This window comes from Rattus norvegicus, chromosome 14 (assembly GCF_021556685.1).
Source record: "Rattus norvegicus strain SHRSP/BbbUtx chromosome 14, alternate assembly SHRSP_T2T, whole genome shotgun sequence".
NCBI classification, from domain to species: Eukaryota; Metazoa; Chordata; class Mammalia; order Rodentia; family Muridae; genus Rattus; species Rattus norvegicus.
This window is the reverse complement of record NC_141547.1, coordinates 24,151,666-24,166,202: the sequence shown is the minus strand read 5'-3', so window position 1 is coordinate 24,166,202 and position 14,537 is coordinate 24,151,666. Positions and strand designations below refer to the sequence as shown.

At 35.4% G+C, this 14,537-nt stretch overlaps 1 protein-coding gene across 12 annotated transcripts in view; it reads right to left on the bottom strand.

Annotated features, from left to right (window-relative positions):
* Epha5 (EPH receptor A5) overlaps positions 1-14,537 on the bottom strand; it is a 361,774-nt gene that overhangs the window by 157,147 nt on the left and 190,090 nt on the right. For 4 of the 12 annotated variants that reach the window (XM_087584395.1, XM_087584396.1, XM_087584397.1 and 1 more), the window contains 2 exon segments: positions 8,475-8,630; positions 3,977-4,312 (listed from right to left, as the gene is read on the bottom strand). The exons of 4 other annotated variants lie outside the window; for them this stretch is intronic. In XM_087584395.1, coding sequence (XP_087440521.1) covers positions 3,977-4,312; positions 8,475-8,630 — 492 coding nt within the window. 12 annotated transcript variants of the gene reach the window in all.

Genomic DNA, 14,537 nt, shown 5'->3' with positions numbered 1-14,537 from the left:
TGTTATGCTTTCCTGACTTTAAAGAAAGCAGGAAATACTTCTATTCAGCATACCACAAATGTGGGATTAGAGATTAGCACTACTTCTCGAAGCTGGCATAGGAATATTCATCTGTTTACTCAAGAAATCTTGAATGAAACTTGATCCACTGAGAATTCCTTAATTTATCACTGAGAAAGAAATTTAATGACTCATAAATAGTAAGGTTAAAATGGAATTTGTCTAAAACCCATGCAACTTCCATTGATTATATCTTCAGAAAGAGTCAAGAAGACACTTTCTACCTAACATCAAGGAAAATATGTAAGGACAGTACAATTTTTGAAACTTTCATAATTTCTGATATCTAGACTTTAGGCCATGTAATTTGGAGTTATGTTGAAATCACTTCCTGATTATTTTAGGGCTCAAAATAGAAAAGGCAAGTGAAATCCGTAGCATTTCATCAGGAGAAGAAACCTATGAATCCCAAAATAAGCAGTAGAAGCTATGTTGTAAAATATATGGAAAAATGGGCATGCCTGGACTAGAATAGTGAGTCTTGTGATCTGTACCACCAATAAAATAAAAATAACAGAAATAAAAATTCAGTGATCTGTTTAATCAGGACTTCTCAACACTTTTCATATTGGAATACATATTTCTACCTCATATCCCTTTAGCTAAATGAAAAAGCATTTTAATATGAAGGAAGTCTCTCAGATATAAATATGTATGTCATATCATCATCTTTCTTGATTAATTACACACCTCTACCTATTTCGAAATTTTCTGGAGAAGGAGAGGGTTAAAGAAGTATTAACTACTGCATTATGATTAACATTAATCCGTAGAGGTTCAACATGTCTGTCATAAACTGTTTTACACACAGGCAGCAAGCCAAGCTTTTCACATTATAAGAGAGCAACTACTTTAGACACATTGCTGATTGTTTGAGAAGCTTAGAGATTTGGAGGATCCCATCTGAGATAAAAGGTCTGTTTCTGAATGTTGCTACCTCTGTAAATAAAAATGATGTACTTCCGAATGTTTAGTGTGATGGCTGTTCTTAGTTGTCAACTTGGCTACATGTAAAATTAATTAAAACCCCAAAATAGGGTTGGCAAACCTGAAGGATTTTGCATAATCTAAAGGGGAAAAATTACTTCTAATATAGATCTTTGAGGTAGGAAGACACACCTTTGATCCAGTTCTCCTAAGGTAGGAAGGCATGCCTCTAATTCAGACATTCCTCCTGCTGGAAGCCTATATAAGGACATGGAAGAAGGACAGTTTGGCTCTTAGCCTTCTTGTTAGCAAATCTCTTCCTTCATTTACACTAGAACCCATGCCTTGAGGAATCTTGCCTCATGGACTTACAACTATTGGATGCGTGGATCTTCCGCTCAGAGATACCCATTGTTAGATTAGCTGGTCCACAACCTGTAAGTCATTCTAATAAATCTTCTTTCCCTTTACATACAGATTTATACTATAATTCTATTACAGAGAAGCTTACTAAAATGAAAAATAATTTTGGGTTGTTATCTAGAAATAGTGTATCGGTTGGTATAAAATATATACTTGTGTATATATAGTAGAAGTATTAAATCTTAGCCCAAAAATGGCCACTGAAAAATTGTTTCAAACCAATTAATTAAATATGTGTGCAAGGCTATCATGCATGCACAATACTTTGGAAGTAGACAATTAAACTTTCAAGTTAACATTTTAGGTAATTTTTTTTATTTTATGTGATGCTCTTTTAAATACCTGTTGAAATATATGTTTCAGATTTTTTAGAATAAAACTGAAAATATGTTAATGGGATAAGTAAATCTAAATATGTATTTGATAAATAAATATGGTTAAATTTCAAAAAAGATTATAATGATATAAGCAAGGTCTTTAGAAGTGGAAAGGATGTGAAAAACTATTATTTTGGTAACTTTTCTAAATGTTTGCATACCTATTACAACTGAATTCATATTTATTCTTTCTTCTCTTTCTACTTTGGATGAGAGTTTAATATACATCGTTTATGCAGACTCCATTCTCCTTCCCACAACCTAAACTCATTGCCACTGTTTATGACTTCCTTTCCCTTGTTTGGCTCCTTCTCCTTCCCATGACTTACTTTTACTGACCAAGAATATTATAACAAAAATATTAAAATTATTTTGCGTTTCTCTATAACTATGTTATATGAACATTTATTTGATTAGGATAATTCTACCATTTAATTTTTCTTAAAACTACATTGTATCGGTTTAAGTGAGAAAAGTATCCCTTATATTTAAATAAATTCGGGGCTGGGGATTTAGCTCAGTGGTAGAGCGCTTGCTTAGCAACCACAAGGCCCTGGGTTCGGTCCCCAGGTCTGAAAAAAAAGAAAAAAATATTTAAATAAATTCTCAAACTATCTTGTTTTGGAAAATGTTTTAAATTTTGTATAAATTATTTGTTAATAATTTATTCATGTTTTATAGACAAATATAGTTTTCATTCCCACATAATGCAAAATTTTCATATTGAATGAATAACCAATTTCCTGCCTACATTTTTTTGCCAAATTTATCCTTGTTTTACTAGCACACACACAAAATTACCGATCAGAAAATATCAGAACATCTGTTGAAGCTAGTAAAATTTGAAACCACAAAATTAATGACAAGGGAAACAAACATTTTGGAAAACAACACTTTTAGAAATTTAAAATGTAAGTTAAAATATACTAAACTTATTTTTATTTAAAAATAAAAATCTTAATTTAATTGGAAGCTTAGAAATACAATCATCAAATATAACTGGAAAACCCACTTCCTGTGATGTTGGTACATGTTAGCTGAACCTAAATAGAAAATTTCTTCTTAAGAGTTTCTTGACATTGACATTTTATATGGAATTGAGGTCTATTTGACCTAGAATAGTGATGTTGAGATAAACAATATTTTAAATTTGAGGTATATGTGGGCACTGATTTTAAGATATGGCATCCATTTAGAAAGTGACAACCAATACGATACCTTCTCACTTGGCAAACATGATGTACCCTGGCTACTGGATGAAAAGTAATGTTTTTCTATTTTACATAAGGAAGTCCAAATCATATACCTTATAATCAGAAGAAGGCAGTCAAAGACAACTACAATATATTGTTCATTGGTAACGTCCTTAAAAATCAAAAGTCATTTTCTCATATAGCTTATCACTAAGGACCATCTTATAAAGATGTTAGAATCACAGAATCTACTGAATTGTTCCAAAGGGAAGATACAACTCAGTGACTTCTCATTATTTACAAGATGATATGACATAGCTCACTTTAGAATCAAGTATAGCTAAAAGAGTTAAAGAGTTCACTTCGGAAGATTGAGGCAACCGCATTAGAATATTTAGATTTCCAAATTCCGATGACGGTTCACATTACTGAACACTTATAATGGTTACTGTGAATACTGCCCTATTCCAGCACAGGGCAGATTCCATTGCTTTCTTATACTTATTAGAAACAATAAAAAAAGGCCAGTATAATTTGCAAAGAAAATACAGCTGTGAAGCAAGAAACGAAAATGAAAATAAAGCATGCTATACAAATTAATTTAAAAAAATCTCTGGACATTAACAAATCAACAAAAAGTAAATTTGCAACATAGAACATATACTATATATAATTATTATGTATTATATATTAAAATATTTGTTTTATATATGATAACTGTTATGTATAAATGATTTAATCCAGAAAAGAATATTTAAAGAAATATTTTATTAAAACCTACCTCTCCTTTCTTTGGGCAATGGATGTTTGTACTAAGAAAGCCTTAACTTTTCTTTAAAACAAAAATATACTTTGAGATATAGTTTTTTTTTAGGTCTTGACCTTGTTCATGCTGGGGACATTCTCTCACAGGACCTAGTAGGTCAAGTCCTCAGCTGTGGTTTCAATTGGCAGAGCAAAGCCTAAAATATAGAGTCGGGTTGGGTTGACACTTACCTGCTTGGTTCGTGGTTACATTTACAGACACATACTGCCGGGTGCCTGGACTCAAGTCGGAAACTCCGTTCACTGCCTCAATTTCAAAGGTATAGTTTGTGTGAGCAAGGAGGTCCGCCATCATGACAGAGGTATTTTTCAGGCCGATTTGCTGGGGGAGGTACCTGACATGACCGCCACACTCCTCACACACACCTGCATGGGAGTTGCACTTCTTGCATGCAATGTAATAGGACACATCTTTCCGTCCACCAGTGTCAGCAGGAGGAATCCACTCCAGAAAGACACTAGTTTCATTAACATTTGAGATGGCATTCCGAGGAGCTGAGGGGGGTCCTGGTTTGCAAAGTAAAGTGAGAAAAACATATTTAAGATGATATTAATCAGTTGCCCTCTATCATCCTAATCCCTTGGCCTGAAGAGAAAAATAAATTTATAATTAATTTATGTCATAATTTATAATAATTTTATAAATGATATTTTATGAAACAGTGGTGTTTATGCACCATAAAAATAAATTTACTTTGGGAGGGTTATAAAACTTATTTAATAGAATTAGGTGTTTTCCTTAATATGTTGTACATAGTCATGAAATAGACCTACGAGTTGACAGAAACATTGAATAAGCTTTTATGTTTAAAAATATAATACATTCGATCTTTGCCCATTGAATATATACTTCTTCTCTGGGAGCTAGAACTGAAAAGGACATTTTTGCTAAACTTCTTGGTAGCTCTTGACTCTAGCATGTAATCGCACATATAATGAACAGAATTGGAATTTCTCCTGAGAGAACATTGCTCAGGGATACACATGACTGTCAAGACCACTATTTCTCTTCTTGGAGATCTATATCTATATCTATATCTATATCTATATCTATATCTATATCTATATCTATATCTATATCTATATCTATCTTTATCTATATCTATTTATATATAAATGTAAATATATGTATTTACATTTCAAATGTTATATTATCCCCTTCCCTGTTTTCTCATCCATAAGGCCCCTATCCCATCCCCCTCCCCTTCTTCTGTAAGGGTGTTCCCCCACCCCCTCCACATACCCTTACCCCCTCCCCTCCCTGACATTCCCCTGCACTGGGGGATCCAGCCTTGGCAGGACCAAGGGCTTCTCCTCCCATTGGTTCCCAACAAGGCCTCTGCTCCATAATCAGCTGCATACGACCACTATTTCTAGACTATGTGCTCTTGCTCATTGCAAGTCTATTTTAAAGTTTTAACTAAATTAGAAATCCTAGTAAACATGGTAGAAGACAAATGCAGAGGGCTAGGTTTTTGGGATCCATGTACTCTCCAGTTGCCTACCTTTCCAATAAGCAAGAAATTCTTCCAACTAAAATCCTTTACAGACCTTATCATCTTACAATAATACTATACCAGCTTTTCTCCCTTCATGGAATTTGTATTACACACTTCATTTTAATATAGATTATTTTGATTGCTTAAAAGGTTTTTCAACTAGGTGCTAATCACAATCTCAATAGCATTTTAACTGCTTTAAAACCTAATTATTCACATACTAAGGGGAAATACAAATAAATTGGTGCAAAGTCAAGTTTTAGATATATAAAATTTAAATTTCAGTCAGCTTTAAATGTTATGTGACTGTGTCTTCTCAAATAAGTTTGTTTTTTTGTGTTTGTCTTTGTCTTAGTATCAGAATGTAGGAGATCTAATCAATACCTCTCAAATGGTGATGAAATGGAGTCCTGTAGATGAGAATGAATTACACTCCTTAAAATAATCTGGCTAAATGACCTTAATTAGTATGTGACCCAAAGGCTCACATGTTTATTTCAATCCAACATTAACCCATCATCCTTGAGAAACATATTTAAAATTAAGTTTAAAAGAAAAATATTTTGAATTTTTTTTAAAAATTCCCTTGAAGAACAATTCCATATCTAAGGACTTAGCTTGCTTTCCTCATCCACTCTCAAGGATGCCTGCCCGTCTCTGAGCCCTGGAAGGTCTACAGCATTCTATAGTTCTATTTCAGTGGTCACTTTTAACTCTCACCCATTTCTAAAGATGTGAATACATTATCATTATGTAGTACAAGCAGGGTCATTTAATAAGAAAAATGGAGATACTTTAACTTTAGGTAAAAAAGCAAAACAAAAACAAAAACAGTGGATTTAACATTTGAGAAAGAAGAAATGCTCCTGAAATGTGTCAAATTCCAATGTATTGCCACCGCTGAACTGAACTGCACTCTTTTCTTTGCCTTAACTCAATACAAGTCTGACTGGCCTTTTACTAATAACTCTGGTAACTATACATCCACAGCTTTTCAGTCACATGTTACAAAAAAAAAAAAACTCAAGTGACACCATTAAGTAGAAATAAAATTAAAACATCTGAATAAGACTATGTCTAAAATGTGGTACTGCCCAAACAAGAGATACAATGTGTGGACCAAGGTATAGACGTGAGAAGAATTAGGTATATTCATGAGATTCTTTTCTTTCCTTCTTTTTTATTTTGTCCTACAGTTTTATAAAACTCTGTTCCCTCAGTTTATATATTAAAAAGAATCAGAATCATAAATACAAGTAAAAAATGCCAATGGCAGAACGAAGTTCAAGATGTTCTTCTGAACATTAGGCAAGCCATAGAGGATCATAGGCAGTTATGGTACTCTGAATCAAACTGAAAACAGACAGACACACTCTCAGTGGTGTTTTGTGAGAAATGAGCATGAATTACTATTCTTTTGAAGACAGAGGTAGAATCTCACAGAGCTGAAAGTTGAGAAAATCTGAAGTGTGTGGGCTTTAGTTACAAAGGATCACTAAGCAGTTCTTACCACCAAATTATGGTCTCTTCCTGAGTCCCCAGATAAATAAGCATAAATGTACATTCATATTTATGCTAAAACGATGTAAATTGGTGGCTGTTAAAAACTCTTCTAACACCCAACTTTGTAATCATTTGTGAGATGGTTTGGATTCGGTGCCATTTTTAGTGTGCCACTATTTTCTGGCCCATCTATTTTTTGCTGTTTGATAATTCTTACAGATTATATATTAAACCTTGCTTGAATTCCACTATAACATAAGAGTTGTATCTTCCTGGTGTAACTTATTGAGAAGGTATTTGATCAGCAAAATCAGTAGTTTTGAATTACAGAGAGTGATTCTTTTCAGTTATGCATGAAATTCAGCCACTGAAATTTGTTTAAAAATCAACTTCTGATTACTTTATAGAATGTCATTTGTACTGTTTCTGACTACATATCAAATACAAAATTAATAGTCTTGTGAACCTCATTGAGTGTATACAGTTAACTGGGAACTAACAAGGGATGATGCCCCAGGGGATACACACTGTGAAGAAAGATGTATTCACTTTTCTTCTCTTTTTTAAGTATTACAGATACTATGTTAGCAAAAATTATTTGAAAAGTATAGTCTCCAAGCAAGCAAATGTATAAATGGCCACACACTAGGTTTCCAAAACTATGCTAAAATATGAAGAATATAAAGCTTGGCTAGATACACATCTATGCACTGGAAATATTGAAAAGAGTGTTTGCTGTCTATCTCCACTGATGGATGACAAGTAGAGCTTTGATAACAGTCAGCAAACCTTCCTAAGAAAGACCCACTGTGCAAACATGCAAGTCTAAGTTGAACGCTGGCTTTATATATTGTTCTTATCGAATTTGCCATCTCATTGTCGTGCTCTCCAGACTGCCTCCACATTTTGGCAAATGACCTTCTGGATGGCCCTACAGCTTAGTCACATGAGCTATCACTTGTTAAAGTTGCCGTTTATTTCATAATTACTAGCTCAGAAGACTGTCTTACAAAATGTGTTCAACCAGAGCTTCCAGGGACTAAGCCACTACCTAAAGACTATACATGGACTGACCCTGGACTCTGACCTCATAGGTAGCAATGAATATCCTAGTAAGAGCACCAGTGGAAGGGGAAGCCCTGGGTCCTGCTAAGACTGAACCCCCAGTGAACTAGATTGTTGGGGGGAGGGCGGCAATGAGGGGAGGTTGGGGAGGGGAACACCCATAAGGAAGGGGAGGGGGGAGGGGGATGTTTGCCCAGAAACCGGGAAAGGGAATAACACTCGAAATGTATATAAGAAATACTCAAGTTAATAAAAAAAATGTGTTCATAACAAATCTGAAGTGAAAAGACAGAAGGATTTGCCCAAGTGAAGAATACTAAATTAAACAACAAAATAAGAGTACTACTGTTTAATAGTGCCTCAAATGTTGAAGCTGAAGTCAGGGAAAGGATGCTCTAATAGTCAGTAATAAAAGCATGTTTATTTTTCAATGCTTACTAAAGGAATTTGAAGTTTGGGGGGAAACATCTGTACTGTGAAGGGTAAACATGCCTGTTTTTTTTTTTTTGAGAAAAATACTAATAAAACACAACAGGCTCTGTCATGTTCTTTCTCCAAACTGGTGAAAGGTTGCATCACCCAAGAGCCACAGGGTTCCTTACTTGTGCATGCCATTGTGGGCGGATCAGATTCCCTCCTGAAATAATCCTTTTCACAGACACAAGAGGTGGAAGCTTCCTCATGGGTGTAACTGTGAGGTGGACATTTGCTGCAGGTCTGGCTGTGAGGAGAGGCTTTGAAGAACCCAGGTCTGCACACTGTCAAGAGAAATGAGAGACTAAGCTTTTCCTGGGAACAGATGTTGTGCTTGTGTGAACAATGTATTATTTTGACTACTATATACACAAGTTAAAGAGAAGACAGTCTTGGCATTAATTTCAAGGATTTTCCATGAGCTTCCTGATAACTCTTATCAGACCATTCAGATAATCAGATATTCAAATTGACATGTATGGAGAGAAAGCCCATAGAGTGGCTTGTAGCAACTGGAGCATGTAAAACATTTTCATAAAAGAAACATAAATTAGGTGTGTTCATAACTACAATGGGAACAGTCCATTAAGTATAAAATTTACTCTTTATTACTGAAAACTTTTTAGAAATATGAGTATTACATATAATTTTAGACTGCATGGTCCATGACGGTGTTCAAACTTTAATTATGAAATTTGAAAAATTAAGACATAGAAATATAGCACAGCAGATAAAATATTTGTCATACAAATGTGAAGACTGTAATGGGGTCCACAAGAGCCATCCAAATACTTGGAGGCCATCATGCCTTGCCAGTAATTGTAGTAGAATTGCGGGGAGAAGGGCAGTAAGCGGGGCAAACCGGATAGCGAAACTAACTAACCAAAAAATGAACCCTGGATCCAGCAAGGAGACTTTCTTCAACATATAAGCCACAAAGTGAAGAAGACAGCCTACTTCAACCTTCGGCCTCCTCATTAAGGTACACAAACACAAAAATAACTCCACACACATTTTAACACTGCTTCCCCTCACACACACACACACACACACACACACACACACACTATACAAATACACAAAATGATTGAAAACATAATTAGTAAGTATGTACTGATGTCTAGTTCAAGTTCTATCATAATGCATAATTATCTGCAATACTTTTATGCTATATAGAAATTTGAAGGATATCTTATTTTGGCACATTATTACATTTTAAGGTTGTGTTTTATGTTGCTTACTAACTCAGGATTTATGTATTCTAATATAATAAATGCCTACACACTTCAAAAAGTGTAATAATTATAAAAATGGAAAGCCTGTCATATTGCTCAGTTTTGATGTCAGGGAAATTATTCCAATGTTTCATCATGACAAGGACAGTAAGTGCAAGGTAAGTTGGAGAAACAGCCTGGAGATTGCTACCACATCATACAGAATCAAACAGAAGTGCATGTTATTAGTTGTTTTAACTTTTCTAAAGCTTTGTCATGTAAGGAAGGGCTCATGAAGTGTGAATTCTGTAGTACTTCATGTATTCTTTTATTTCTAATGGCTAACAAACCCCAATGGTAATGTGCCAATTGTTCTCACTTGGTAAATTTTAGGAAACTATACTAGTACTTTAAATAATTGGCATTTTTTATCTGAAGCTACTATATTTTATCTAATTTCCTATTTTTAATATATATTGAGCTCGATATGTATTGAGTATATAATTCGATATACATATGTGAAAACAGCAGTATATACTGAAAAACATGTATGAATGTGTCAAGGGTGCTTTTCCTGAATTGCAAAAACGTACTTATATTTTAATGGGATAGACATAATGATCCCAGAGTAATTTCCATCTGCTATGAATGACCTCAGGTTTTAGTAATTCATGCTAAGGCTTTCTGCTGTCAGTCTGAATAATCAGGAATTGGCAAAATATGAGGTACTTCTTTTTTTTAGACCATCTAATTATGGTCATAGTGAAGCCTTAATGCTCTTACAAATTCCTACCAAATGTGAAGGGATTTGAGAGATGAGAGTTTTTTGATAGAATTAGGTCATTTTTGTAGTTAAACGATTAGAAGATTTAAATATTATTTTACTTATAATGGGATTGCTGTAGCTGCCAATGCCATATTAGCTGTTATCCAATTTTTCTTCGTTTATCCTTTCAGGATGGCAATTCTCACTTTAAACTATTCGATTTCAAAGGCATGAAGTGCTAATCCACACATCCTCCATATGTAATTCATGTAAGAAAACTTCATTTAGAAAGTATTCATTATATTTAGTGTGTGCGTGTGCATGTGTGTGTATGCGTGTGTGTATGTGTGGTTTGGTGTGTGTGTGTGTGTGTGTGTATGCATAAATGCTATAGGTGTGCGACTGAGGAAAACCCACAGGACTTAATTATCTTCATCCAGCTTACTGATTCTATCCTACTATTCCAACTCCTGGTTTTAATGAATAACATGAATAACTTTTAACACAGAAACTTTACACAATTATATATATATATATATATATATATATATATATATATATATATATATATATATATATATGACACTGCAGTTAAATCCCTACCATGGAAAGTATAGATGCAGGAAAAATTAAATGCTAGTAAAATATATCTTCATTGTTCATGAGTTTAGCAAAATTCTTTGGGAAAGGAAAATGGCTTGACTAGTGCACTTGACAATAAAATATAATATCATCAAAATCCCTTTGCCTCCAGGAAAATTTATTGTTAATTGTCAAACATATATGACAATGATAAGAATCATGTATGATAAGGTATCAAATTGAAAGTGTATCTCCTAAAATGATGAAAAAAGGCTCCTCCCAGGGCCATTAGATGACTCAGTGGATTCATGCTTCTTCCACCAAGCCTAATAATCTTAGATTGATTTGTGGAAGTGACATAATGGTAAGAGAAAATCAACTTACTCAGGTCATCCTCTGACTTACACACACACACACAGACACACACACACGGCACATGCACACAGGCACGTGCACACACACACTCACACATGCACTCACATATACACACACTCACAAGCACTCAAACACACAGTAGCAGGCCAGTCCCTGCTACTATTTATTTCTAATTTGAAACTATTCTAACAAGACGGGAATTTAGCAGTGCTTCAGAGGGAAACTTTCTCTGAAAAGACAAGTGCTGGAGAGAACACATGTAGGAAAGTGGGTAAGGCAAGTCCAAAATTCTCTTGAAAAAACACTAAGAGCAAAAATTTAGAGAGGGGAGAAAACCACAATTCATAATATCCTCTCTTTTTATTTTATTAATTTCAGGTGTCTCCGAACCGCAACAGCTTTCAACACTTTAGACTGTTCAGGGGCGCAGACGTAATGTGAATTCAATGGAAAATATATTTTCACTGTTTAATTTGGCTATTTTCCAAGGATAGTGATACGTGATATTTTCCTCAATCTGGAGGGGAGAGGAAAATGGAGTTTCTGTTCTTACTCACCACACATATACTGTGCATGAGACAGGATTTGTGTTGGATGTTTTGCTTCGGCGTAAGTTAACAGAAATCTCGAGCACATTTCAGATAGTGTCTTCTCAGCAATGCCCAAAGTTAGGCTCTAAAACTTCAATTTACACACAGTGATTTACTCGTAGCACATAATGGATTTCATCAGGAAGCTCAGTAGATACTACGTAAGACATTGATAATCTTCCCACCAGCATTTTGATAACACTGATCATCAAGCCTTCCTCTCTCTGCTTCAACTGAAATTTTGTAATACCATTATTACTTAACAGTGTTTTCAACTCATGGGGAGTTTATTTCAGCCCACAGCCCATTTTAGAACAAATATGCACGGAACTTGGTTTTTCAAGGTATGTGAAAGTTTCGAATATTCAGAACTTTACATGTTCTTAGTGAAGGCACAGCTCTGGGCCGTGGAATATGTTAGTCTGCATAGAATAGTTTTGAGAGACACAGTCAGAATATGGCAAACACAGAGGCAAATGCTAGCAGCAAACCATTAAACTGAGAAAGGGATCCCCCTTGGAGGAATTAGAGAAAGGATTGAAGAGCTGAAGGGGCTTGCAACCCCATAATAACAACAATACCAACCAACCAGAGCTTCCAGGGACTAAACCACTACCCAAAGACATGGACTGACCCTGGGCTCCAACGGCATATGTAGCAGTGACTAGCCTTGTTGGGCATCAGTGGAAGGAGAAGCCCTTGGTCCTGTCACGGTTTGACCCTCAGTATAGGGGATTGTCAGAGGGTAGTAAGGGGGTGGGGAGGGGAACACCTTATAGAAGCAGAGTGGGAGGGGCTAAGGGCTGATGGACAGGAAACCGGGAAAGGAATAACATTTGAAATGTAAATAAGAAATATCCAATTTTAAAAAAATGGAAAAAATAAATAAAAAATGAGACACACAAAAAAGAAAAAGTAAAATGAGCTTTGTTGATTTTTTTGGTGTGTGTTTTAATTATATTCTCATTTATTGCTTGAGAAATTTGCACATCCATAAATGAGTTTCAGTCAAACCAATACCCCAGACCCTTCTTAATGTTATGTGTTTCCACTGTTTCTATTTTGTGCTGCCTGTATGTGCATAGGTATGCAATTATCTATTGCTACATGCACAGCCTCTCAGTGTTTAATTTCCTGAAGAGAACTGACATTCTCCCTCTCTCTAACAGTTCGCCAGGTATGGCTTGGCCTTTATAAGCCCCACTGACCCATTTTATATGCTTGGATTTTTCAGATCATGGCTGGGTAACTAGCCAAGCTCCTGTCAGTTCATGAATATAATATTCTTGTCATCTCATAGAGAATTTATATTTATAATATATGAGGAACCCATAAATTTAGGTACCAACAAAATAAATAACCCAACCAAACCTGGGTCATGTGACTTAACAAAGAGTTCTCACACAGGTGGTACAAATGGCTAAGATATACATTGTAATATGAACTAATTACATGTTAAGACTAAACATGAAATAATGGCATTTGTCACTCATTTCATCATATAAACAGGTGTTGTGAACAAATAAGCTATTTCTGGCATTCACATATACACTCGAAAATTGGCGACACTCACTCATTGCTCTTACAGAGGACCCAGGGATGAGTTCCAGCAACCACATCTCAGTTACAACCATCACTGACATCTGTTCCCCAGGATTCAGCAACCTCTTCTGACTTTTCAGGTACAAAGCATGCAGGTGGTGCAGAGCCAACCATGCAAGCAAAATATTCATGTCCATAAACTAAATCTATCTAAAATACTTTTAAGTGAGGTTGTTGATGACATTTATAAATTTTATTTTTCAGGGCAGGAAGACTTTCAGTGGTAAACATGCTTGATATACAGTAGAAGGGTCAGACTTTGCAACCCCATAGGAAGAACAACAACAACCAGCCAGACCCCCACACCCACCCACCCACAGAGCTCCCAGGTACTAAACCATCTACCAAAGAGTGCACCTGAAGAGACCCATGGCTCCAGCCGCATATGTAGCAGAGAATGGTATTGTATGGCATCAATAGGAGGAGAAGCCCTTGGTCCTGTGAAGGCTCGGTGCCCCAGTATAGGGGAATGCCAGGGTGGTGAGTTGGGAGTGGGTGGGTGGGTGGGATGGAGAGCATCCTCATAGAAGCACAGGGAGACAGCATCGGAGAGGGGGGACCGGGGAAGGGGATAACATTTATATTGTAAATACATAAAATAATTAATAAAAAAAAGAATGCCTGATGAATCAGGCTGGGACACCACCCACATAAATGAACTCTGAGTTTGATAGAAAGAACTAGCCTCAAAGTATAAAGTGCAGGAGAGATCAAACGATGTTACTGACAATAATCTTGAGAATACACCTTTGAAAATATGCATATGCACACATACACAAACACATACAAGAAGTATAGAGAAGAAAAATACAAACCCATATTTATCTCCTTGTACAAAGCATGGAGGGCTAATATACAAAATATACACAGAACTTAGAAATATAGACTCCACAAAACCAAATAACATAATTTTAAAAATGGGGTACAGAGCTAAACAGAGAATTCTCAGCTGAGGAATCTCAAATGGCTGAGAAGCATTTAAAGAAATGTTCAATACTCTTAATCATCAGGGAAATGCAAATCAAAATGACCATGAGGTTACACCAATCAGAATGACTAAAA